The sequence below is a fragment of the Salarias fasciatus genome, chromosome 8, assembly GCF_902148845.1.
Source record: "Salarias fasciatus chromosome 8, fSalaFa1.1, whole genome shotgun sequence".
In the NCBI taxonomy this organism is placed as follows: Eukaryota; Metazoa; Chordata; class Actinopteri; order Blenniiformes; family Blenniidae; genus Salarias; species Salarias fasciatus.
This window is the reverse complement of record NC_043752.1, coordinates 15,955,355-15,979,191: the sequence shown is the minus strand read 5'-3', so window position 1 is coordinate 15,979,191 and position 23,837 is coordinate 15,955,355. Positions and strand designations below refer to the sequence as shown.

Below are 23,837 nucleotides of genomic sequence, written 5' to 3'. Positions count from 1 at the left end.
ACACACTGCTCACCGATGCAGCCATGCGCACAAACACATTTGGTGAAAGTCAAAGTGGTTGTATTCCAGGAAAAAAGAGAACTATTTCAGAATCTGCAGCAAGTGTAAGCTCGGGCCCTTACTCTCATCCCAACAGACACCAATTAAACTGTTTTTCAACACTCTTAAGCATATTTTATCTCATAATAATCCATAACAGTCTATATCGATGCCTCTAAATGGATGTGCATATGTTAGAACAGCAGGTAGACCGGTCTAACAGCAACTGCACAGTCAATTTTTCAGAAAACAGAAAACAGTACACACACAATTGATTGAGGCTTTCAGAGTGAGGGAATTCCCCAAAAAGACAAAATATCATATATTGAGGTTTTCAGAACGTTCACCTATTATTGTTGACTTGTTAATGATTTGTTGTGTTAATTAGAAAAACAAGCTTATTGACCTGGTCAGTACCAATGGGTCTTCTGACTGACACAGGTTTTGTTTTTTTTGACAATATCAGGAATTTAAAAACTGCACTCTCACTACGCTGCTCAGTATGACCACTGCTCTGAGCTACAGCCTCCAGTACTGCACCAAAACAACAGTTTGTATATATTGCCACAATTTTTCCATGGATCATAAATGGGAGAACAACTGCATTCTGCTCTAGCTTCGTTTATATAATTCCCGAAGGCACTGGTGTCACACCTACATGTTGAAGCTCTTACATAATGAACTGTAGCCATACTCACTTCTGATTCACTGGAGAGCGTCACTGTCTATTCAAATTTACTGTCGGACCCAAATTCATGAAATCCGTGTTGCACATTGAGGTAGATGACAATAATTTAAATCTGCTAAAGTAACAGTCGGCGGGAGAATTTAGCAAGCTTGAACATGATGATGTTTGATATATCAGCCAAAGATGAAAAGAGGATTGAATATTTAAGCCCAGCATGTGGATGTTGTAGTCAGAGCTGTTTCCATTAGTATCAGGCCATTATCACAAACCATCAACTTTTCAGCACGGTGTAAATTACCTTTAAGTGCAGTAATTAGTGTGACAGGTGCCACGCCAATACATTTGAAATCATTTTTGTTATCAGAAAACCCGGTGTGGACGGTCAGCTCTGCAAGGCAAAGTCCAAAAAAGCCTGGCTCTGTGTTTTTCGCAGCTGTGCGCATTATGTGAGGCAGTCAGAGTCAGACGGAGCCATTGTGTCTGTTCCCAGGACAAGATTAAAGCATTTAGTTGCACAACCACAATTCTGTAACTCTTGATGAATTAACAAGAAGGTAATACATGTATGTACTATATAACTTTATAGTCACTTACAAAGGTGATTTGAGATTAAAGCTCTTGTTGTTTCATTTACCTTGCTGTCAGATAAATGGGATCAATGTCTTTGGAAAGAAAGAAAAAAAAAAAAGTGACACCTCTGGGTTTGTAATTATCCAGCTGGCTGATCGCGATAAACACAGCGACCTCCTGCGATTCTTCAACTGAACTCACACTGTACGGCTTGATTCATCCAAATCCCCCGTCATGGTACAGTATAGCGCGTTATCTCCATCTCCGTCGTGATGTAAGACAAAGCAACGCGTTGCAACGATTCAACTTCTCCGTTCCAAACAGAGCTTTGATGTTCAGGAGTGATTTCGATTCTGAACTCTCTCACCACCTCCTAATTAGATTCATTACCAAAGTAACACGCTACGAGGCGTTTTGACAGCATGGGGTGAACCGGGCCTGCGTTCACAGATACGCAGTTGTTTGCGCACGGCCGCGCCTGCACGTGCACGTCTGCCTGCGCACGCATAGGGAAGTAAAGGAAGTGGTGGGTGGGGTTTCAGCAATCTTCCGAAAGGCAATATTTTCTTTCTGTTCACTTAACCTCATGCTGATAATTGCCACTGGGCTCTGATAACTATTCATGCGTGTGTGACACCGGCGGCATACTAATTCTGCAGGTGCAGCGAGCGCGGCACTACAATGGAGGGAGCGAGGGGGACAACCTCGCACGCGCAGATGCCGCGATAATTTCGCAAACTTCCTCCTCAGCTTGTTAAACTGTTTTACTTGACAAAGAACTCTCCGAGCGAAAATCTCACAAATAGCGAGCGGCGCCAGAGCCATGCCTCACTGGTGTTCAGTGTGTGTGTGTGTGTGTGTGTGCGTGTGCATCTGGATGTATCTGTGCATGACTGCAGCTGCGCGGTGAAATATTTTTCATTATAACCACGGCACAACAAGGGGTGCCTCATCCAGGAAAATATTCGAAAAAAAAAAAAATGAGAAACATGGTCGAACTCTAAAATATCAACACTCCCCTGAGTGCATAAAATGTGTGAGAGATATATAACTTACTGCATTATTAAATACTAATATCAAAATTTAATACAAACTGCTCTACATGTTCTGTGTCTGTGGCCAGTGAAAACTTGCACGAGGAGTTTGAAAAGCGCTCAGGCTCTCCTGCGTCGCCCTCGGACAAAACACTGTTTTGTTTTGGCTCTGTTGTGCCGTGGCTCATTGGATTTCGACTAAAACTGTCTTTAGGAGGTCAAAGGGCTGGCTGCCAGCCATCATCAATCATTGATAAGTCCAGGAAATTGTACGGTTTCTCATGTATATGCCCAGGGATGAAGACGGGAGGCCTCACTCACTGTGAATGGAAACTATCTCTACTCTCACAGCTTTTTCATTTGGAAGGAAATTTGCTGCAAAACTGAGCCAAAACATCAAATGAAGTCAATCAGATACAATTTGCAGACCCTGAAGCTCGGTCATCTTCCAGGAACTACTACAACCCCTGAAAGAGAAATCAAACTAACAAGCAACACACAATAATTCATCCGCTAAAGGTTTCCCCAACTTCACACATTTGTGATTTTTATTATGCTAATATGTTGTTTAGATGTATTTTTATGTTGTCTCTGACAATCCTGCCCTTATTCTTTCAGCTAAAACCTCAGTGGTGTCAAACTTGGGAGCAAATAAAGAAAAAAAAAAACATTATTCATAGCGTAGGTTTACAAGCGCAGGCCTTGGTTCTTCAATCAGCTCCTGTTGTAGGACGATATCAGAACACAACAGGACAATGTAGCGACTCTGACATCGCTTCAAGCTAACAGGGGAAAACAGAAGAAACACACTCCTACACAGGAATGCACTCCCGCTGAGGAGCTGGCAACACAATGAGGGTCGGATCCCGTCTGTGTGACTCCGACATGTCGCGGTGGCAATAAATCATCGCATTTAAAAAGTCGACATCCAAAAGTCATTTCCCTCCAAGTCGATATGTTCTTATTAAAGTAAATTAGGGAAGACAAAATAGTTTTTCTCTCGCCCCCCCAAAGGGAGCCTGAAACGATCTGTTGATGAAAGGTGATTTCATTTTGCAGAGCATTGATTAGTCAGAGCGATATGCTTTTATTTGGCCTGGTATATTTTTGTTAAACACAGTCGGAGAGCGAGCGGGGAGCCGTTCAGCAGACTCCCGCTACCGAACCGTCGAGGAACCGGCGAGATACAGCGGGCATAAACACCAAACCCACGAATCGAAACTGAAAACTGTTATGATGAAAACAGTGTGAACAGTTTTACACTTTTGAAATAGATGTTTTCTTTTTTTTGTTTTTTGTTTTTAACAAATCCACTTTCATGAGAGGAATCAATCTAATGAATTCAGTCTGGCCCGTAGCTAGAAGTCTGCCTGTTCAAACCATGCAGAATCATTAAGCTACACCAGTAAGCTCTTAAAGCACACGGGCACAATGGCGAGCTTTTATTCAATAAAGCTCAGATCATTAATTCAAAGCCGGCACCCTGTACTCTGCGTGAATGCAACATGGATTTAGAGGAACAAAAACACACGGCCGCTTTTATGCACGCGCGCATTAAAGTACAAGGACGAAAATCATAAAAATATAAGACCGATGGAATATGGAAAATATACTCGCACAACAAGAGAACGCTCACAAAAAGGGACGTTCACCGTGCACAAGCATAAACATATTGTTAACATCCCGGCGTTAATGTGAACTGCGCGCTGATTAACAAGTACAAAAAGAATCAAATACGTGCAGTCTGAAAGTGCACACAAACACAGACGGATACATGCGCGCTCTCTTTTAGCTGGAAGCCATGTTACATATTCATAAATGCAGTATTATATGGCTGGCTGACATCTCTCTCTCTCTTGCCTCCAACCCTTTCCTAAAAATAGAGAGGGGCTTTGCTCGGCTCCGCGCGAAAGACAAACCTTGACGTCTTGAAATTTGGTGGGAAAATACGTCTGCATCCACACCGAAGCCGCAATTACCGTCCCGCCAGACGTGCTCATTAGATTAGCACCAGCGGAGCCCAGGTGTTTCAATAAAGACAGCCAGCGAGTTTTAAGTGACTGTATCATAAATGTGGAGAAACTGGTTAAACAAAATACTTGAGAAGTGAGTTGCTACTGAAAAGTGTTTTGATGCCGACAGCAATTACATGACAGTGGCTTCAATCTGACTAAACGCCTGCGCGTCTCCAGATCTGCACACACAACTTTGGGCTGTTTGATGAGGGTCCGACACAGGAGATAAAAAGAGAATGAAAGCTAAAGTAACTAATCAATGGAATACTACAGAAAGACACAGAAGTCCTCTATCTTTTGAGCCCTGCCAAAAGAAATTTAAACATGAGAGAAATTATTGAGCTCAAAAGAATCTTTTCGCTGAATTTTCATTCCTCTCTGGTAAAAGGACATGAAAAAGAACAAACAGGAGAAGACCAAGTCTTGGGGTTCTGCTGTATAATGACAAGCGATAAAAACCAGACAGAGAAGAGCCTGGTACTCAACAATAAAGACACTGAAAGGACAATCAAATTATAGAGACAAAACAAAAAAGCAAGAGATACTTGACAAGGCCGACCTAGAGCCGAAAATATGTTTTTCTTTTATTTTAGTTATCCACAGTGTCAAACAGCTCTACAGCAGGCATGGGCGGACTGTCCATGACCCTCTTGTTGAAACATTCGATCAAATAACTGTGAGCATGTTGCCAACAAACCAAGTCTTATTTCAAAACTAAACACCCCTGTTAAAACAGCTGTTTATAGGGGAAATAAACTCTGTGACTGACTGTTTTAAAGAGGGTTTTGGTGAAAAATTAAGTCCTGAAGAAGGAGCTGGATTATGATTAAAGACAAAATTCTGAGAAGGCAGGAAGTTATAGAGAGAAAGTTAAATGCGGCCAAATAACCTCATAGATTTGACTCTGGTTCAGCAACAATGGTTTTTCTAAATATAAAGAACAAAGTAGGGCAACATTTTCAGGTGAAAATGGAAAACCTCTGTTGCGTTTTGGGTTCATTTATGCAATGCTGGGCTGATCTCCCGCTCTGTCTCTGTGAAAACGGGGGGAAAACGCAACGTTCTGAAAACAGCTCCGACTCTGTCTCCGTGGAAACAGAGGAAAGCACGGTTTTTCTGAAATGCTGTTACCGCACAGGCACAACGTGATACCAGACATGAGAGCTATATTGCTACCTGGGATCAGTGCAGTAAGGAGACAAACAGCCAGTCTGGTCGGAGGGCAAAGAAATCCCAGATTACAGACAAAGACGGAGAGATGCGTCGGTCCTTGCAGATATGCATAAATCGCACACGCCAAACACATTACACATTCGTGCACAAATCGAATTAGACGCACATAAATTTTGTTCTGCAGACGAAAACATTTCATCTATGTAGAAAGTGAAATTGCACATGCACAAACTCTGACACGCACGTATAAATCTGCACGCAGAATTCCAGATACAGACAAATAAATCACAGTACAGACGACACGGCGCGTGCACAACTCTTCATACGCGCCACCAGAGCCTTACACACACATCATTGAGCATGTCGTCACCCAGCTAACCTGAATGGTTTACGTACCAAAAGAATATCATATCAAACATTTCTTTGTGGTGTTATTCCCACAGCACCAGTCATTTTCCAACAGCGATTGCAGCGTGCGCGCATGCACGCATGATAAAAGCCTGTACTGTGTGACCGAAACTCTTTGAGGAAACAGAATGAACGTCCTTCTCTGCAGCAATAAAGATGTTTTCCAGCATCTCTCAACTGAAAATCCGCGACAGGACGAGGTGCTAAACCTTGAATCTGCTCCTCACACTAACTATTGTCACCAAAGTCTAGAAATTCACTTCAACTCAACTTTATTTATATAAAGCCTCAAGCACACCATAGTCATATGTAGACAGTTTTACAGAGAAAACTCAACAATTTCAAATAAATCATCATTTTTTTAATCATTATTATGCTCAGGGATCTCTGAACACTAAAGCACCTCATTTGAGAGGTAATCAAAAGTGAATTATAGGAGCAAACATCAGTCATGCTGCTCGGGCTTTAGCACCTTCTGTGTAATTATGTGTCAGAGCATCTGAGCAGATGAAACAGTTACGCCCCCCCCCAAAAAAAAGTTATTAAATTCTCAGCAGTGTTAGTCTGAATGCCATACTTCTTATATTGTATACTGCCGAGTGGCCGAACGTTAATAAATGGCTTTTGCGTTTAATTAGGGAAAAAAAGTTCATATTTAATTCAGCTTTCTGCAAAAATAAATCATCTTCTCCATAGTTTAATTATATCTATATTACTGTTATCTATTAATCTGCCAGCTGAAAAGACAATCCGCTGGCCTGGTTGTGAGGAGACACAGGATCCCATCGAACTGAAACTGTTTCTTTTCCTTTTTGGCAAATTAATTTGTGATGAACGTCACTTTTCACATGACGACTGCCGTTGCAACTCCTACATGGTATTTGCCACTTTTAGACAGCGAGAATCCAGTGTGTGTGTGTGTGTGTGTGTGTGTGTGTGTGTGTGTGTGTGGTTTTTTTGTTGTTGTTTTTTTTGCATACCTGTACTCTTCTTGAGTGAACACGGGAATAACAGAGGGCTGAAGGACTGTGATTTCCACCAGAGTTGTATTCTCCTTCACAGGCAAGCCGTCATCATACGCCACCACCACCAGCTGTCAAACACAAACACACACACACACACACACATACACACACGGACAGAGTCAGGGTGTTGATATCGCTGGCAAGTTTCCTCGCTGCAAGTGCTAGAACTGCTTTCATTCATGCATTTGAACCAAATAATGCTGCCTATGCACAACAGACTTAAAATATGCGAAACTAAACGTCTTCTTTTGGCCTACAATCAAAAAGCGCAGCATTTGCATGGAAAATGGAGAATGAAACGAGTCTGTATCCCACCGGTGTGCTTAATTTTTCCTATTTAGTCTTTCTCGTTCATTTAATCGGAGGGTAACAACTGTTAACCAGACCCAAAGGAATCCTAATGAGGGCCAACTGTCAATAGTGAGTTATTGTGCCTGCTCCTTCGTATTTAGTGGGGAAATTGTTTGCGATTCCACTCGGCCCTTAAACTTCAACCATATTTTGAAATCGCTAAACTTGGTCATTGTATTTAAACTCCAATCTGGAAAATGCCAAATGAGCACTGAGATACCCAAAGATTCGTTAGTAAGAGAATAAATTGTCACTCAGTTTCAATGTTTCTGTCAAACTAATACCGTAGATGTTGTTTGTCTCAAACACAGACAAACAAACAAACAAACAAACAAATCTCCATACTGTTGGATCCGTTCAGCCTGTTCGCCTTATTGGGAGTAAACGAGGTAGAATTAATCCCCTGAGAGGCATCTTCAGAGGTTGCTGAATCCTTGTTGTGTTAATTAAAACCCAATGAAAAGATGAAATTAGCATGGCTCAAAGCTCCACTGAAGAATTCATTCGGGAAACAACAAGTTTAGAAACTAATAAGCTACTGCGGTACACTTCATATATCTGTTAGTTCTTTTTTCTTTAATTCTACAAAAGGCTTTTATATATATATAAATATCACTAAAATGAAGTATTTAATAACTCAGCTCGTGTAATGTTGTCCAAAGCCTTCATCCACCACAGAAGTGTCAATAAGTCTTCTGTAGTAATGATGTCTCTATTGAACAACAGTCTCAGCGCCAATGTACAGTTTGGAGAAATCAATGAGATTGATTAGGAATTACATTAACTGATTCTGCATACTGCAAGGGAGGACTTAATTCCAAATGGTTTTACCTGATGTGGTGAATCCTTTACTGAGATGTAAACCAGTGATTCCTGCACATTTCTACACTGTTGGTGCTTATCTGGTTCAAAGGGGAGTAACGTCACAAAAATGGTAAGAAGGCTTCAGAGTAAAAGCATTTAAGTAGAATTTTCAGTAAATTGTTTCATAATTTGACACCATTAAGTATAAATTAATTCAAAGATGACATTTTCCCCTCCCAGGCAGTTTATCAGAATTATACTCCTTAATGAGTGAATCAATACGGCGTATCAGGGGTTCATTAATGACGGTGGTGTTTCAGAAGCTGACATTTCATCTTAAAGCAACAAGACCCAGGTTTAATACAGCTCGGAGCATCCATGCAGTGAGATTGCATGTTCTTCCTGCGCATTAAATCCAAGATTGAATGTTTTAATGAATCCATCGCTGCGTGCAAAATTCAGCAAAGGAGGTAGAGCATGGTGCAAGTCGATTCTCAGGACACTGCAATATGAATATAAACAATTTCAAACAACAGTTCACAAAGTACAAGTACTTCTTAGAAATCAGTACTCGATTATTAAAAGGAAACTTGGACGACCCCCTTAGTCAAAAACACAGCAATAGTTTTTTTTTTCAATTAACTCCTCGGTAAACAGCATAAGACAGCGTGAGTGGTTTTTCCATCAATAAAATGTGTTGCAATTAAGCTATATCTAAGGCTTGAACTAATCCAGTGAACAAAAATAAACACATCTATTGTGTGTCCTATTGTTTGTGCACAAAAAAAAAAACTGCTAATGTAGCTGATGATTCAACATGACAGCCTGTTCATTTTCCAGCCTAAAGTTATCCTCCAAAGAGCAAAATTATACTGAAAGGAGCAGTTAACAAATAATTTCAAGCGCAATTTTCTGTGAAATATTTCACCAACAAACATGACCTAAAAGTGCAGAGTTTCAATTTTGAATTGATTCTTTAGAGAAATATTGTACCCAAAAACTCTGTTTTTCAGATGTGTATAATTACCTCAAACCAGTGATTAAGTTGCTTCATGTAGCTGAACTGCACCGCATCGTGATTCCACAAAGCACCGCAGAGAAAGTTTCTCTTTCTTTTTGATCATCGCAGGTTCTCCTGTTTCTCCTCCAACTTGACTGTTTGTGGAGGGATTTGTTGGAAATGTTACACGCTGTACATTAAAAACCAATTTTACAAAGTCCAATTTCTTCGCTTTCGAGAAATGTTTTACTCAAAAGCGCTGATGTCGACTGCGGTCCGGCCACAGGGTCACCATCCTGGAGCCATCTGTGCCGATCTGTTTCACAGTCCTGATCAGGGACAGTCTGGTCCACGCGGTGATCGGGAGATTAGAATTCGTCGCATACTTACTCTAAACTTGAGGTTCGGCTCTTCGTTGAGGTTCACTCTGGTGACCACGTGTCCCGACTCTTCCTCCACGTCGAATATACTGGCAGAGTATGGATACGCGTCCTGCTCCAATCTATACCGCACCAGACCTGCAGGGGTGCCCTGCAAAAGACAGCGATGATATATTTTCTTCCAGACGGTAGATATTTGCGGTTTCCACAGAATAAACTGTGTCTTTCTGGAAAAGTGCCACTCTTATGGATTTTGTGCTCAGCAGCCTGAAATGAAAACACAGCGCAGTAATGACCACATAATGACTCTCTCAGTATTTAATATCTCAAGCAATTAATCTGGAACCAAATGTCAATTAAATCCATGTCTCTCTGTCCAAATACTTACCAAGGAGTTAAACACAAACATCCTCACTTTGGTGAAAACAGGCTCCAACTTCTTCTACACTTGAATGAGTGCCACTGGTAATGAGTAACCATCAGTTAGTTTACCTAACATGACTGAAAATGTGAAAAAGTGCATAACATTGCACGACCTTCTCTCGCTTTTTTTGGGCCATATTTTCAGAGCTTTGTGATTCTTTGGTGTGATTTAATGAGTCTTCATACCAGGAGAGAGAGAGAGAGAGGGAAGCTCTGACCTGCACGGAGCTCTGCGGAGGGAAGCTTCACTTGCATTTCTTTGAAGAAATTACACTTCTACATTCAGACCTCGCGCCGAGGAGCCGTTCGGAGACTCGGGAGAGCTTCAGTCAGTGGCAGCTGGTAATTGTGTGCTGACTGTCTGATAAAAGGTGGGAATCATGGAGTTTCCTCTCCATTATTACACAACTAATAAATGTGATTCTGGAGAAAGTCAATTTTACCCTTTTTTTTAATGAGCTGGTAGGACTGGACACCAATGCCCCTTCCTGTGAAACACCTAATTAAATAAAGTGAATAAAAATTAGTCAAACTTTATTAATACGACATTTGTCAACAATTCAGGAAGACACAAAAGGAGATATTGTCTAAAATGTTCTTCTGAGAGTCATCCTGACATAATTTTATTATCATTAGCTTTATTACATTAGAAATGGAAATTTCACACCATTTCATAAATCGACTATTGGCAAATATTTTGATCTTGTTTCTTACACAATCGCACTGCTTTACAGTGTAAATCACACTGCGCTTTACAGTGTAAATCACACTGCGCTTTCCACATTAATCATTAAGTCCTCCAGGCGTTTTGTGCAACCGCAGCACACCCCTGATGCTCCATATTCATGAAGGCAAAAGCGATTGTGTGTGTTATTTCGCGCATCAGTCACACACCATGCGTCCTGGCAGTAGATCAGCTCTGAAAATTGCTCGTAGGCCTGTGATGGTGTGTCCTGCCTTCACCCATCGGCAACCTGGACCGACTCCAACCCCTCGTCACCCTGAGTTTTGATAAAGCTTTAGAGATGATGGATGGACTGTGATGCTTCTTTTTTCCCTTCTTTTTAACATCCTGGTTGCTTTATCTTCGGTGACCAAGGTAATTTTCCCATTAATAGTCCTGTTCCATTGGGTGAGAAAAAAATCAGGGTCATGATTTTTTAAAGAATATGGAGAAAAAAAAATACCTTAAATTTCTACACTTTTAATTATAAGGTCATTGGTGTCCTTTGAAGTGACTGAAGGCTTCTGTCGCCATCTCCTCATGAGTCAGCAAATTCCGACTGTGCAGAATTCATGAAAGGGTTTGTACAAGGCATCCATACCCAGATATATGTATGTATTCATACATCCAGATGCTTTTAAGATGCTGTTTAGTGTCTTGTTCAGGCCGCGGGGGTGCGTTTACAGCATAACATTTTGACGGTATAATGCGGTTTTTTTGACCCAAGAGAAACTACTTTGAAGCCTAAATCTGAGGTCTGAATCTGTGGCGCTGGTGTCAGAAGACAGTAAGCACATTATTCACAGGAACAGGGGGCTTTTAAAGAGGCTTAAAGGCGACACGGCCCGAGTAGGAGATCTCGCATTCAGATGGCGGAGGAAAAAAAAAAAAAAAAAAGCTCGTAGCTTCTTCAGCAATATTGCAAAAATAAAGATACTTCTGAGTTTCTAGCACTTTTCATAAATATTTATCTGGTGAGTGAAATTGCAAATTTACTGGTTGGTTGTTTTCTGTTTCCAATAAAAATGAGAGCCATTTCCCACACAGCTACTGCATTTTAAATGTGCATCTAAACAAAAGGCTGAGTGACTCAGCAAATCCTGAGAAGATATTCTCTCTCTCACACACACACACACACACACTCTGCACGCAGCCCTCAGTATGCATGTTACCACCTTTTAAACCTCGGGTTAACTGCATCAGACAGTGTAATGACTCACAACGAGCCCAGCGACGGAAGCCGAGCGCGGCCGATCACAGGAAGCAGAATAAATCAGAGCAGCATTACGGAGATGCTGAACATCTCAAGCCAAAGTTCGGGCATCAATAAGCGCTGTGGTCGGGTAGAAGGGAGAAGTGAGTGCAAACACACTGGAAACACACAGCGGCTGGAGCCGGGCATCGTTCTCCTGCATCGCTCTAACTCGCAGTTTGAGGAACAGGCAGCGAAAAGCAGTGTGATTGAACAGTGGCAGCTGGAAATGCTCACCGCGGGGTCGGAGTCGTTGGCCGTCACCGTGGTTACGATGGTTCCCTTGACGGCGTTCGGCGCGACCATGCCTCGGTACACTGACTGGCTGAATACTGGAGAATAGTCATTCATGTCCTGGAGAGACATTTAGCACACACACACACACACACACACACACACACACACAGAGCAGCAGTGTGAACAGCACACCAAGTAGTTTGTTTGTTTTTTTTTTTCTTCTGAATCTCCTAAAAAGTGGCTGAATCTGAGCACAAAGTCACATTTAGACGCTATAAAGGGACACAGTAGGCCTGCACAATATATCGTTTGAACATTGCCATCGCAATGTGCGCATGTGCAATAGTCACATCGCAGGATGTGCAATATTTTATTATTATTATTATTACTTTTAACTTTGGTTTTGCTTCATAAAAGCAGCAAGCTGCTCCATGCTCTGCACAGCCACTCTCTCCCTCCCTCCTGCTCAGCACTCACCGCCTCCCTCCCTCCTCCACAGCAGAGAGAGAGGGGGGGTTCGGGCTACACTCTGAACACAGGCGACATGCAGGAGGAAGCGACAGAGGATTTAGTCCCCAAGAGAAGGCCAACATGTGAAATTTGGATATATTTCGGCTATAAAAAAAAGACGATACGGAGCAAAACAACGTCCTCTGCCGACAGTGCCTCGTCGTGGTTGCCTCAACACGAGGTAATACGTCAAACCTGTTGGACTATTTGAAACGCCATCACAAGCTCCTGTATTTCCAGTGCAAAACCAAAGACCCCAGGTGAAACTTCATCTTCTCAAAAAACAATTACAGAAGCCTTTGCCGGCATAACACCGTATGATAGGAACTCCAAACAGCATCGACAAATCACGGATGCAATAACTTTTTACCTAGCAAAAGACATGGTGCCATTGAACACCGTGGATCGTTAAAGAGGGATTTTAAAAAATGATCCGCATGCTCGACAAGCGGTATGAAGCACCACGTATTTCTCTCAAGTGGCCATCTCCCCAAATAGAGCTATTCAGGTCATCTGATGAAAATTCTTCTATTTTTAATATCGCAATATATATCGCAATATATCGCAAGCCCCCAAAAAATCGCAATGTCAGTTTTTTCCAATATCGTGCAGCCCTAGGACACAGCCGTGTTGGTTCATGCTGTCAGTCTGTCACATCTTTTCAAATTAAGTGATTTGAGGGGAGAATGGCTTTCGATGGGGAGAATATTACTGAACGCACAAACAACTCACAACGCTGGTGAAATAACCCTGAAGTCCACAGCCGTGATGCTCATAGTGGGCGATAAATCTGTGAGAGTTTTCCTTCTGTGTTGACCCCATTTAGAACCATCTTAATTTATCTCTGGAGCAGAATAAAGCAGCAGCGGTCAAAGAAGCTGTAAGATTTTTTTTTTTTTTGTTTTGTATTTTTTTCTTTGTCACAGCAGGCATCAGCGGCACCAGAAAACATCAGGCAGTATAAAAGTAAGGACGCCGCGGAACGGCGGTGGTTTTAATATTCCCATAGGCCGCCTGTGTGATGGGCTTTTTAAAGTCACAGCTGTCAAATGGAGACAAAGATGTGAAGCTGTTAACGAAGACTCTGCAAAAAAAAAAAAAAAAAAACACAGGAGGCAAATTGGCTGCTCATTTCTGCATATCTGAATCTGTAGAGCTCCAGATCTCTAAGAGTTAATATATTCAGAGTTTTAGCAGAGCAAATACAACAGGAACAGAAAGAGCGAGCACTTTTCTGAGCAGGACTAAAAAAAAAAAGAAAGGGAAAATAAACCAGAAGGTCGAAGTATTAAGGACAGAGTGTAACCTTTTCTTCTATACAAATGCTCGTTCCTGGTCGTGTAATATCACTTTGAGAGAATCCAGTATTTAAACAAATTCAAAATAATTCCCCGTACTCCATTGTAGGCTGCGAGAGTTTAAAAATTTGCGGCTATACAGATGGCACAAAGGTTGCTAGGCCCATTCCGAGTGAGGCTGCTGGCAATTGAGTGGAAAGGTTGCATGCGAGCCTTGAGATTTGTTGTTGCAGACAAACACAGCACCTCTTTATAAATCAGGAGAACAGCTGCGGATCTGCTGGTAATTTCACAATCTCCCGTGTTGAAAAGAAAACACTCTGACAAAGTGCTTCGCAGAAGTTGTAAGTGAGGTTTCCGCATCGGCATAATGGTGCAAACTGCTAATATGTTCCTTTTCTGTTCATCAGCTGAGCTCGCTGATGCACGACGCACGATCGCCATGCACGCAACAGCTGAAGCTCCAGGTGAGTTTGAAGAACGATAAATAGCTATGCTGGTTTGAAAGACTTTAATAAAGACTTTAATTTGCATGAAAATGTCTTAACCCTTCACAGGACTTGTATGAGCCTATATTTTATTACTTTATTAACTAACTTTTGCTCCTTTTGAATTGTGGGAGTTAACAGTTTTCCTGAAAAAGGCGAGATTGGTGGAGATTCGAGGGTTTTAAAACTCTCACTCTGCACATGCTTTGTTGACTTCCTCACTATTCCAAAGGTCATAAAAAAACACACCTGTTTTCTTGCTAATTAGACATTACTGATTTCAAGTTACTGTATTTCCCAGACTACTTTCATATTTGAGCGATTACACAAGCTGAACGTCACCGAAAAGAAAAGAAAAAAAAAAATCTGACTTTAAACAAAAAATTCAAAAACAGGCAGAAGGAAGAGTTTAGTGAAGAAGAAAACTGCGAGTGTTTGAAGAAAAGCAGAGAAACTGCTGCTTAAAAAGCAAAGATCATGGGCTAAATCCATCTGAGCATGAAAAAATAAAACATACATGAGTTCAGCTTATGTACAGCATGCTTTTCTCCTCTTCTTTTTTCCTTTGTTGCTTTCAGAAAATTAGTTTCACCTTATAGTCCAGAGGTCTGTATATAGACTGGAACTGCTTTGCACAAAAGTGACTTTTATAAATATAACTTCCTTTAGACATTTTATTTGAATATTTATCGGTTTTATAGTCAACTTCGCCCTTTTCTCTCTCAGTTTGAAGTTTTTCACACTGTTCTCTGAGCTTGTTGTGACACGCTGCTAAACTAAAGACGTTAACTTTAAATAACCCTCTTTTCATTGCCTGCCGTGCAACAATGTCGATGTGATCTCGCTTGAAAGTGGAAAAACACTTAACAAGAGAAGTGACAGAATGACCCCAGCTACCCGGAGGCTCAGACGGAGATCTTCTAAACACACTCCCACACACACACACACACACTCACCATTATCCTGACGGTAACAGAGGCCAGTCCGGGAGGCATGCTGCCCCCGGAGTCCAGGGCCTCCACGGTGAACGTGTACGTGGGATCTGAGGCGCTCAGGGCTTCGTAGTCCAGAACCTCGCTCACTGACAGCTCCCCCGTGAGCGGCTCGACGTGGAACAGCCCGGCGATCTCCTGGTCCGAGCCTTCGCGTCTGATTCGGTACGTGAGGTTGGAGTTGAGGTCGGCGTCGACCGCCTGCGGGGAACGAGAAGAGCGCCGAGTTAGAAACTGTTAAGAAGGTAATATCACAAATTCATTTTTAATATTCGCCCGAAGGACAATAATCTGCATAAGTTGAAGCTACCAACAGAATGTAGTATTTTCATGATGGCTGTGTTGGGCTGATCTGTCTCAAGCACCTGTGGTAGTAACCTTTAAAGTCCAGCTGGGCCTCCATATCTTATTTTGTCTTTTAACTTTATTTTTTTGTGTGGCTTGAGGGAATATCCATATTTTTTTTTTCTCCAAGTTCACATTCCTCCACAACTCTCTCAGTGTTGTCAAGTTATAATTTCTACTTTGTGAGAGTTCTCATCATGTAAAACGAAACCAGTTTGGTAGTTCAAAGGAAGATATATGAAAGTGACTAAGTACAACTGTCAGGTTCATCATGCACTGGCCTCAGTGATCAAATGTAGAACCCGAGGGCCTTTTATTAACTTAAATCAGCCCTCCTAGGTTGCCCTGTTTTGTAATTTGAGGCTCCTATAAAGGTTATTTCAACTTGCGCCTTTGGTAAATGTCATGATTAATGAGATCGCTAAAGCAGAGAACAAGTTCAAGAGTGTGTGTCGGCACTGACGAAGCAAAAATCTGTAAAATCTTGCTAAAAAAATCACTCTGATACCTGCAGGTACATCTCCATCCATCGTCCATTAATCCATTAAATACTCACAAATCATACGTGGTCAATGAGGAGGGTGGAATACCGAAAGAACATGCATTAATAAAGCAAAGTATCATCCCGATACTTACATTCAGTTGTAATATAACGGAGCCCTTGGGGGTGTTTTCTGGGAGATTCACGTTGTAGGTTTGCTGGGTGAACACGGGGCTGTTGTCATCTACATCCAGAACGGTGACGGAGAGCGTTAACCTGGAGCGGCGAGGGTCCACCGCGCCATCCCACGCCTCAACGATCAGGAAGTAATGCCCTTTCACCTTCGGGATGACAAAGTTTGGCGCGCAGACATCAACACCACCGTTTAAAAAAAAAAAGAAATAATAAAAAAAAAGAATTATACTGACATCTTGGCCTGGTTTCACCTCACATCTGTTTCATATTGCATCCAGAAAAATGCTGACATTTACGTGGAATGAATCCGTGAGCTCCCACTGACCTCTCTGTCCAGCGGCGCTGCCGTCCTGATGGCTCCGGTGGCATTGATGGAAAACAGCTTCTGGTGGTTGACAAGCCGATAATGGACCTGCCCGCTAGCCCCGAGATCTGGATCTGTAGCCTAAACGGACAGAAAGAAGAAGAAGAAGAAGAAAAAAAAATCCAGACATCAAGATGAGACGACTGCACATTTGCAGATCTTGAAAAATGGCTTCACTGATGCCATGTGCAAGGACTGCTGCTGGCGCCGGCGGCCGTTTCTGTAATGAAACCACAAAGGCGAGTATACGGACATTTGTATGGACAGATGACTGTGGCCACAGCGAAGCAGCTTTCAGAAAGCTCCCTGTTCCACTGCTTTCCAGCGGCTCCGAGCGCCGTCGCTGTACACAGGAACCCCGTCAGTATTTCATTTTTGATTTAATTATATTTATAGATTTTATTCCCTCACTAATAAGTGACGAGAGCAATAAAGCAACACTCATATGGCACCTGGAGTTTAAAGCTTGTGACTTCAAATCTTGAATTGAGACATTCACAGAAACTGAATTGAAAGAAGAAAAAAAATGCAACAACTTTGTATAACCAAGGCTGATTTGAAGGATGCTTTGGATCGGAGTCCTCGTTTTAACCGCGAGTAGCATCGAGAGCCTTTATGAACATATACGAGTGGTGGAATCTTAACCTCTTATAAATGCTTTCCCTCTCCAACAAAGAGAGCTGTTAGCGAGCGAGGGAGTCACTGCTGGCGTCCGGGCGAGGAGGGAGGAGGATTATCAGTGGCTTTTCCTGCCTCACATTTATCACGACAAGAGCTTTTGTTAAATTGGTGAGCAGCCACACTTTGTATTAGCGCTCACCTTTTAACCTCATACGCACCTTTTAACGCTATGCATATTAGTTCTCTCCCCTTTGTTGCCATTATTCATTACTTTTTAGCTCATGTCCAAACTTCAAACTTCAGCATCAAAGAAATGATAGTCACTTTTCTCTGTGTGGCACTTTTACTGACTTGCTTTCCATTTTTGAACTTCCCAGCGTTAATGAGACAGTGATTTTAACGTCCGCTCTTTGGTCTGTCACGAAGCTTTCGCAGAGTGCATCTGTTCTACACTCAAACTGAATCTTTCACCGCATCGTCTCTTTTAACTAATGAAACAAGGCGGCGAAAAGGTGCCGGAGTGTTAGCTGATGTTGCTCCGCTTCGGTCTGTCCAATCAGCATTTTGACTGCATTAGAGTCGATGGGACCGCAGCAGGAGAGCGCACCACAGAGGACGTATTAACACAGTTTGTGTGTGTGTATGTGCAGGTCTTTGTTTTGCTTGCATTGCTTTCTTGACTATGTGCGAGCCCCCAAAAGAAAAATATAACACGAGACGTGTAGCAATTGCTAGAAATAATTGCCTTACTGTTCATAACAGTGAGAATACTGTGTAAGTGTGTGTGTGTGTGTGTGTGTGTGTGTGAGAACTTATTTGAGCTTTGAACTGTGGGAAGAAATGAAGAAGTTGAGCTCACGCTCACCCTCTGACGTTTCTCTTTTCGGGGCTGAGACTGGAATTTGACATGACGAACAGGGACGCAGCGCTCGCTTAAATTAAAAATGCTCTCAAATTCAATGTGTATCAACATGTTAACAATGCTAGTTATTAATCTAAGTTACAGTTGTTTGACGGGTTATCAGCTTTCTCAGTCTGACATGATAAATTAGTGTGAAAAGTTAGTTTTTATTGTTGAATTTAGGAAAGGTGAATAAAATCAAGGCAGTCAATAAATACGTACAACAGGAAGAATGATTTCCAATTGTCTTTAAATGAGATTTTAATTATTTCATTCTGTCCTAAAGAAAGAAAATTAGCATCAATCTAACAACAACTGTATGGATTCTATTTTTAATGAGACATTTTTATTCATTTCATCTGTCTGCAGTAAGTTCAGCCGAAATAGTTGAGACAAACAGAGGAAAACAACTTGAGCGCATTCAGTATTTGACACTGAGGATGGAAAACACAGATGGAAAAGAATACAGCTGAAAATTGATCAACATAAACACGTCATTTTTGTTACCAACAGACAGGAACTCAAAGAAACAAAAGCAAAGTTTGAATAAAGACATGTTTCAGAAAGTAGAACTTTCAAGAGTCCTGATTAAAACAATGATGCAGTCAAAAAATCAAGTATTGAAATTTTGCTATTTAGTGTATTTAGATTATTAAATAGTTATCACATGACGCAAGAACCCAAATTTAAATACTTGCACTCATATAGTCATATTGGCGCATTTCTTTTTTTCCAGTATATTTTACAATATAAAGATTTTATAAAACGTTATCCAACCAACACTGTCAGATGTTGATCTAACCGTCATTACCTAATTCCTATTTATATTCCATCTCTTCGCTGTAATCCACTACTTTCCACTGCAGTGACTCTTTTTTGTCCTGTTTCCCAATTTTGGATCATTAAAGTTTCATCATATCTCACACAGCGACTATTAGAATTAGTGGAAATTAGACTCTGTCTTGCCAGTGTTATATAGACTCTAAGAGAGAGAAATGAAGTCTTCTTGATGTAATTTGTGTTTGGTGATTCATTGCTACCCGAGAGTGAAACTGTGTTATAGATTTAATGGAGCATCCAGCTTTTGAGTGATTATCTTGGGTTGTTTAGAGAGAGAGAGAGAGAGAGAGAGAGAGAGAGAGAGAGAGAGAGAGAGAGAGAGAGAGAGAGAGAGAGAGTAAATGATACATGGACAATGAGAGAGAAGCAGAGGGAAAGAGAAAACAGACCATTTCAGATGAAAGAAACCATGCGTGATGGTTGGATGTTAAAGAGAATGTGCAATGTTCAACCAGGATATTTATGAAAGAGTGACTACTGCTCTTATGAATTTAAAACAAATGCAAAGCAGATGTTTACTCCTGAAATAAAAGAAAATATTACTTTAATGTCCCACTCATGCATCAAGCCTAAAAGAAGACTTAAAAAGTTTGTAGTTACAATAGGTTAAGATCTTTCCTGACTTCTGTGTCGATGCATAAATGCTGATGGGACACCGTGCCCATTCAAGTGTGTTTCATTTCAGTGAATTAAAATTCCTTTCCCATATGCTGCTTCCGTATTTGTTTAGTTTTCGGGCATGTTTGACTTATTAAGCAGCCAGATGGGGGAATCTGAGCTATCGCAACGATCTCAGCCTATTATGAAAGCCAATTATGACTTGAACTCAGGAGGGAATTTCATTTCCAGGTCAGAATCTGTAATAGGTGTAACTTTAAAATGATATGAGGACGACCTGAAGCTACCCAATTAGCCACATTAGTGCTTCACCGTTTCCACCAATTTCACAATACAATGTCAAAAATGACTGAATTGTGTTGTGCAATAATTTAAAGGAAATAAACTGTTACTGTGAGAAATTATCCGACTTTTACCAAGTGATCAATGATAGAATATAATTTGCTACATGTGTTTCCCTCAAGATAAAAAGCACAGAGTTGTATTATCGTGGTGTTTCATGAGATTAGCTGTCGGCTGTGTGTGCATCAGTGTGATCAGTGACTGACTCATTGATCATCTTTCACCTGAGAAGACGTGTAAAGTCGTCTAAAGCTGCCCTAATACACGAGTCACAAATCAATTAAAGCATCGGCGATGACTTTATCAATTGATCCGTTGTGTCTGGAAGCTGTCACATCACAAACGTAGCGGCGCATTTACATTCTGAGGGCCTAATGTGCTTTTCTCTGCTCATGAGTGGATGGCGATTAAAGCTGGGGGTGTTTTTGATGACACTCAGGGTGAGACATTAGATTTAAAATGAAAATAAAAGGTGGTCTTTAAGAGAATGGAAAAGTAGCACAGGAATCATTAGAAGAAAACGCTTCGGAAATTGTTGCATTTCGCTGAAAGTGAATGTAATAAACGTAATTATGACTTGCGGACACAGTAAATGTTGGTGGGCGTCGCGTTGCTGGGACTCAGCGTAGCTTTTCAAGGCAAAGCAAAGCCTCTAACTAGCATTTCGTTCATTGCTGAGAGATATGTAGTTTGACAATAATACATGTTATTTAAGAAAAACAGAAAACTCTGCATTCGACCAGCATTTACAGCTTGCTGTGAGGGAAACAGCGTGCAGTGTGGGTGTGATGTCTCAATGTCTGAGAGCCGTCGACTCTGTTCCGCTCACACTTTTAATAATATATACCACACACACACACACACAGAGACGCATACACATGTATATTGCACGCATTATTTCATTCTTGCTTGTGTGTCGCTTTAAACACCACGCAGGAGGGATAAGCGTTTAAAATAATTAAGAGGGGAGGATTTGTGGACCACCCCTCCCAGCTAATCACATTCTGGACGTACGACTGGGAAGTGTTACGTTTCCATTCAAACTTCCCATCGAGCAGAAGGAGCGGAGTCGTTAGCGGCGCCGATTTTAAGACAGAGGATTAAATCCGGGAGACAGAAGTGGGATTATTTCCTGATGTCAAACACTGATGACTTCAGTTCCTGGAGTGAATGGCTGTACACACACGTGTCTGTGTTCAACTTCCCCTCTGCTTTTATCCTCCGTCTTCTGTTCTCCCTCCCTCGCGTCTCTCCCCCTTGCTCGCTGCCTCTCACTGAGCTCTCTCGGCATAATTATACTGCCAGACAGTTAAAAGCCAGGAACACAATAGAATTAATGTCTTAGTTTTGCCTTTTTCAATGTACTCTGACACACAAAAAAAAGAAAAAGAAAACAGCTCCAAGCCTGAAATATTCACTGAATCTCTACAATCAGTCTCAACCTTTCGTGTTCAGGTGCTCATCTTTCTTCTCTTCCAGCTTCTGTCGTCTTTTTTTTTTTTCTCATCTTTTTCTCAGCTCAACTTCTAATTAAATTCCTGGATGTAGGAGGAGAAAGATTTACAAGTGAAACTAAATTACAGGATGTTTTTTCATCTGTCTCTCTGAGGATTTCTTCAGCCGCCCTAATAAAACTACATACTCAGGTATTACAACAGAGGTCTTTTTAAAAGTAACTCACACTCAAGAAAGAGCTATCACAAGAAGCAGCACTCCTACATTATTACAGGTCTGAATTACCAGGATTCTGTATACCAGATGAAAATTACTAGTTTTTCACAAAACCAAACAGTTGTGACTTGAGTATGAATTGTGAATGATGAACTGTGAGTTGTGTAATCATATAATTTTTTTGTGGTTGGTCAACCAAATAAGACAAAATGAGTGATATCAAGTGAAAAACAGGAGTATTAGAATCAGCATGTTGCATACATTAGGTTCTTTTCACCGAGAAACAACCTGTCGAGAACAGTCTAATTTATGTTTGTTTGCTCGCTTGTGGTCGGATGGAGCGCTCAGCTTCCACCAGCACAGAACTAAAATCTGAAAGGATGGAGTCGGACGTGTTGGTGGAGAAAGTCATCAAGCATAACGGAATGTGACGGCAAAGAAATCTGAACTTTGCCTAAAAAGAAAAACAAAGTCTGGAAAAGATTTGTCACAGAATCAAAGCTGTGGACAAAAAAATGTTTACAACACTATCTATCTATCTGTTGGAAGTTGTTTTGCGGTTTCTGCTTTCTAGGTTTAGAGGAGTGATTAATCAACATATAGGTCAGGAAATTGGAAACACAGGAAGTAATAAACGGGACAGCAATAATGAACTGATATAGTCCGGCTACATATAACAGTTGATTTCTTCAGGCTTTCACTCTAATGAGCAGCAATTCGCTGCACTATTAGTATGAAGAGAAGCTGCGCTTGAGGCAGAGGGATCAATACAGTTGACTTTTCTAAAACTTTCTCTTTTAGAGATGTTTGTTTATGAATCAATGTGAAGCATCTCACAGAGACACGCTGGGCTGGCTTCATACAGTCCGGTCACATCAATAGTACGCAGAAAGTTATCAATGGAGCTGAAGGCACCTGCAAGTGGAGCAGCCGAACAACGCAGAGGGGAGCTGTGAGGAGCCGACTTTCATTTGGCGGTCGCGGGGTTGTCACGGTCCGCACTCCCGGCCCCGCGGAGCTGCGGGTGGGCGTGAGCCTGACAGTGGCGTGCGAAGCGAAGCTCGCAGCAATCAGCTGATTGGACTCACCTGCAGCAGGGAAAGACTCATCCTGGCTTCACTCCCCGCATCAGCCAGTCTGGAGCCACAAACCGAGGCCGGATCGGAGACTTGGCGTTCTCCCCTCGGCAGTTCGCTCCTACAGTTCGGTTCCCTGCCATCCTCCTGAGTATTTCTCTTTTGGATGAGTCTTCATTTCTTTTCCTTATCTGCACTGCTTGCTGTTCCTCCTTTCCTGAAAGTCTTGTTTTTCTAAGATTCTAGGATTGTGAATAAACCCTGATTTTATAATTTCACCAGTCCGTGTGCTGTGTTTCTCTGCTCTGCAGAGAGGACTTGCAATGTCTGTGTTTTGGAGATTCTTTAATATTAATGATAATGACAAAAGGCAGAGACTGGGGGTGTGTGTAGCGCTGACGCAGAGGCTGTGCGGAGGTGGTTCACTGTAACACACAACCTTCATTCACATCTGGAATATTAATTCATGGATTAATGAAGTATTCGCAACTGCAAGTAGTCAACGGTTATTATTACTTGCTGTCCTTGATGAAGTGGAATCAGTGCATCTCGAGTTATTTTCATTTATTACAGTATCGAAAGCTAACATGCTATTTGTTTTCTGTTTGTCCATTAAGGAATTGATAATCAGTAGGGATGGGACGAGATCTCGTGTCACGAGATCTCGCGAGATCGCAATGCCGCGAGATCTCGCGAGATCGAATGCCGCGAGATTAAGTACGTCTATATAAAGGCAAAAACTCTTTATTAACTGGAATATTGACGGAATGATACATTACATGGCGCACAGCCTTATAAACACGTGCAAAACCCTGAATGTGGTCATATTCATATTTAAAAATCCGGTCGAAAAGGACATGAAATAATGTTCTGCGCATGTTCTATCTGCAAGGAATCTTGGTCTTTTGAGTCCACAAACTACTTGTGATACAGTTTAATTGATACGACGTAAAGAAAATGTGCGGAAACGAT

General features: G+C 41.5%; 1 protein-coding gene across 1 annotated transcript in view; it reads right to left on the bottom strand.

Annotated features, from left to right (window-relative positions):
* Positions 1-23,837, bottom strand: part of LOC115392820 (protocadherin-15-like) — a 178,816-nt gene that overhangs the window by 47,157 nt on the left and 107,822 nt on the right. Inside the window, exons 21-26 of the mRNA XM_030097425.1 lie at positions 16,758-16,877; positions 16,393-16,578; positions 15,376-15,612; positions 12,124-12,240; positions 9,498-9,638; positions 6,908-7,020 (exon numbers count right to left, since the gene is read on the bottom strand). Of these exons, the coding sequence (XP_029953285.1) occupies positions 6,908-7,020; positions 9,498-9,638; positions 12,124-12,240; positions 15,376-15,612; positions 16,393-16,578; positions 16,758-16,877 (914 nt within the window). The remainder of the gene's footprint in view (positions 1-6,907; positions 7,021-9,497; positions 9,639-12,123; positions 12,241-15,375; positions 15,613-16,392; positions 16,579-16,757; positions 16,878-23,837) is intronic.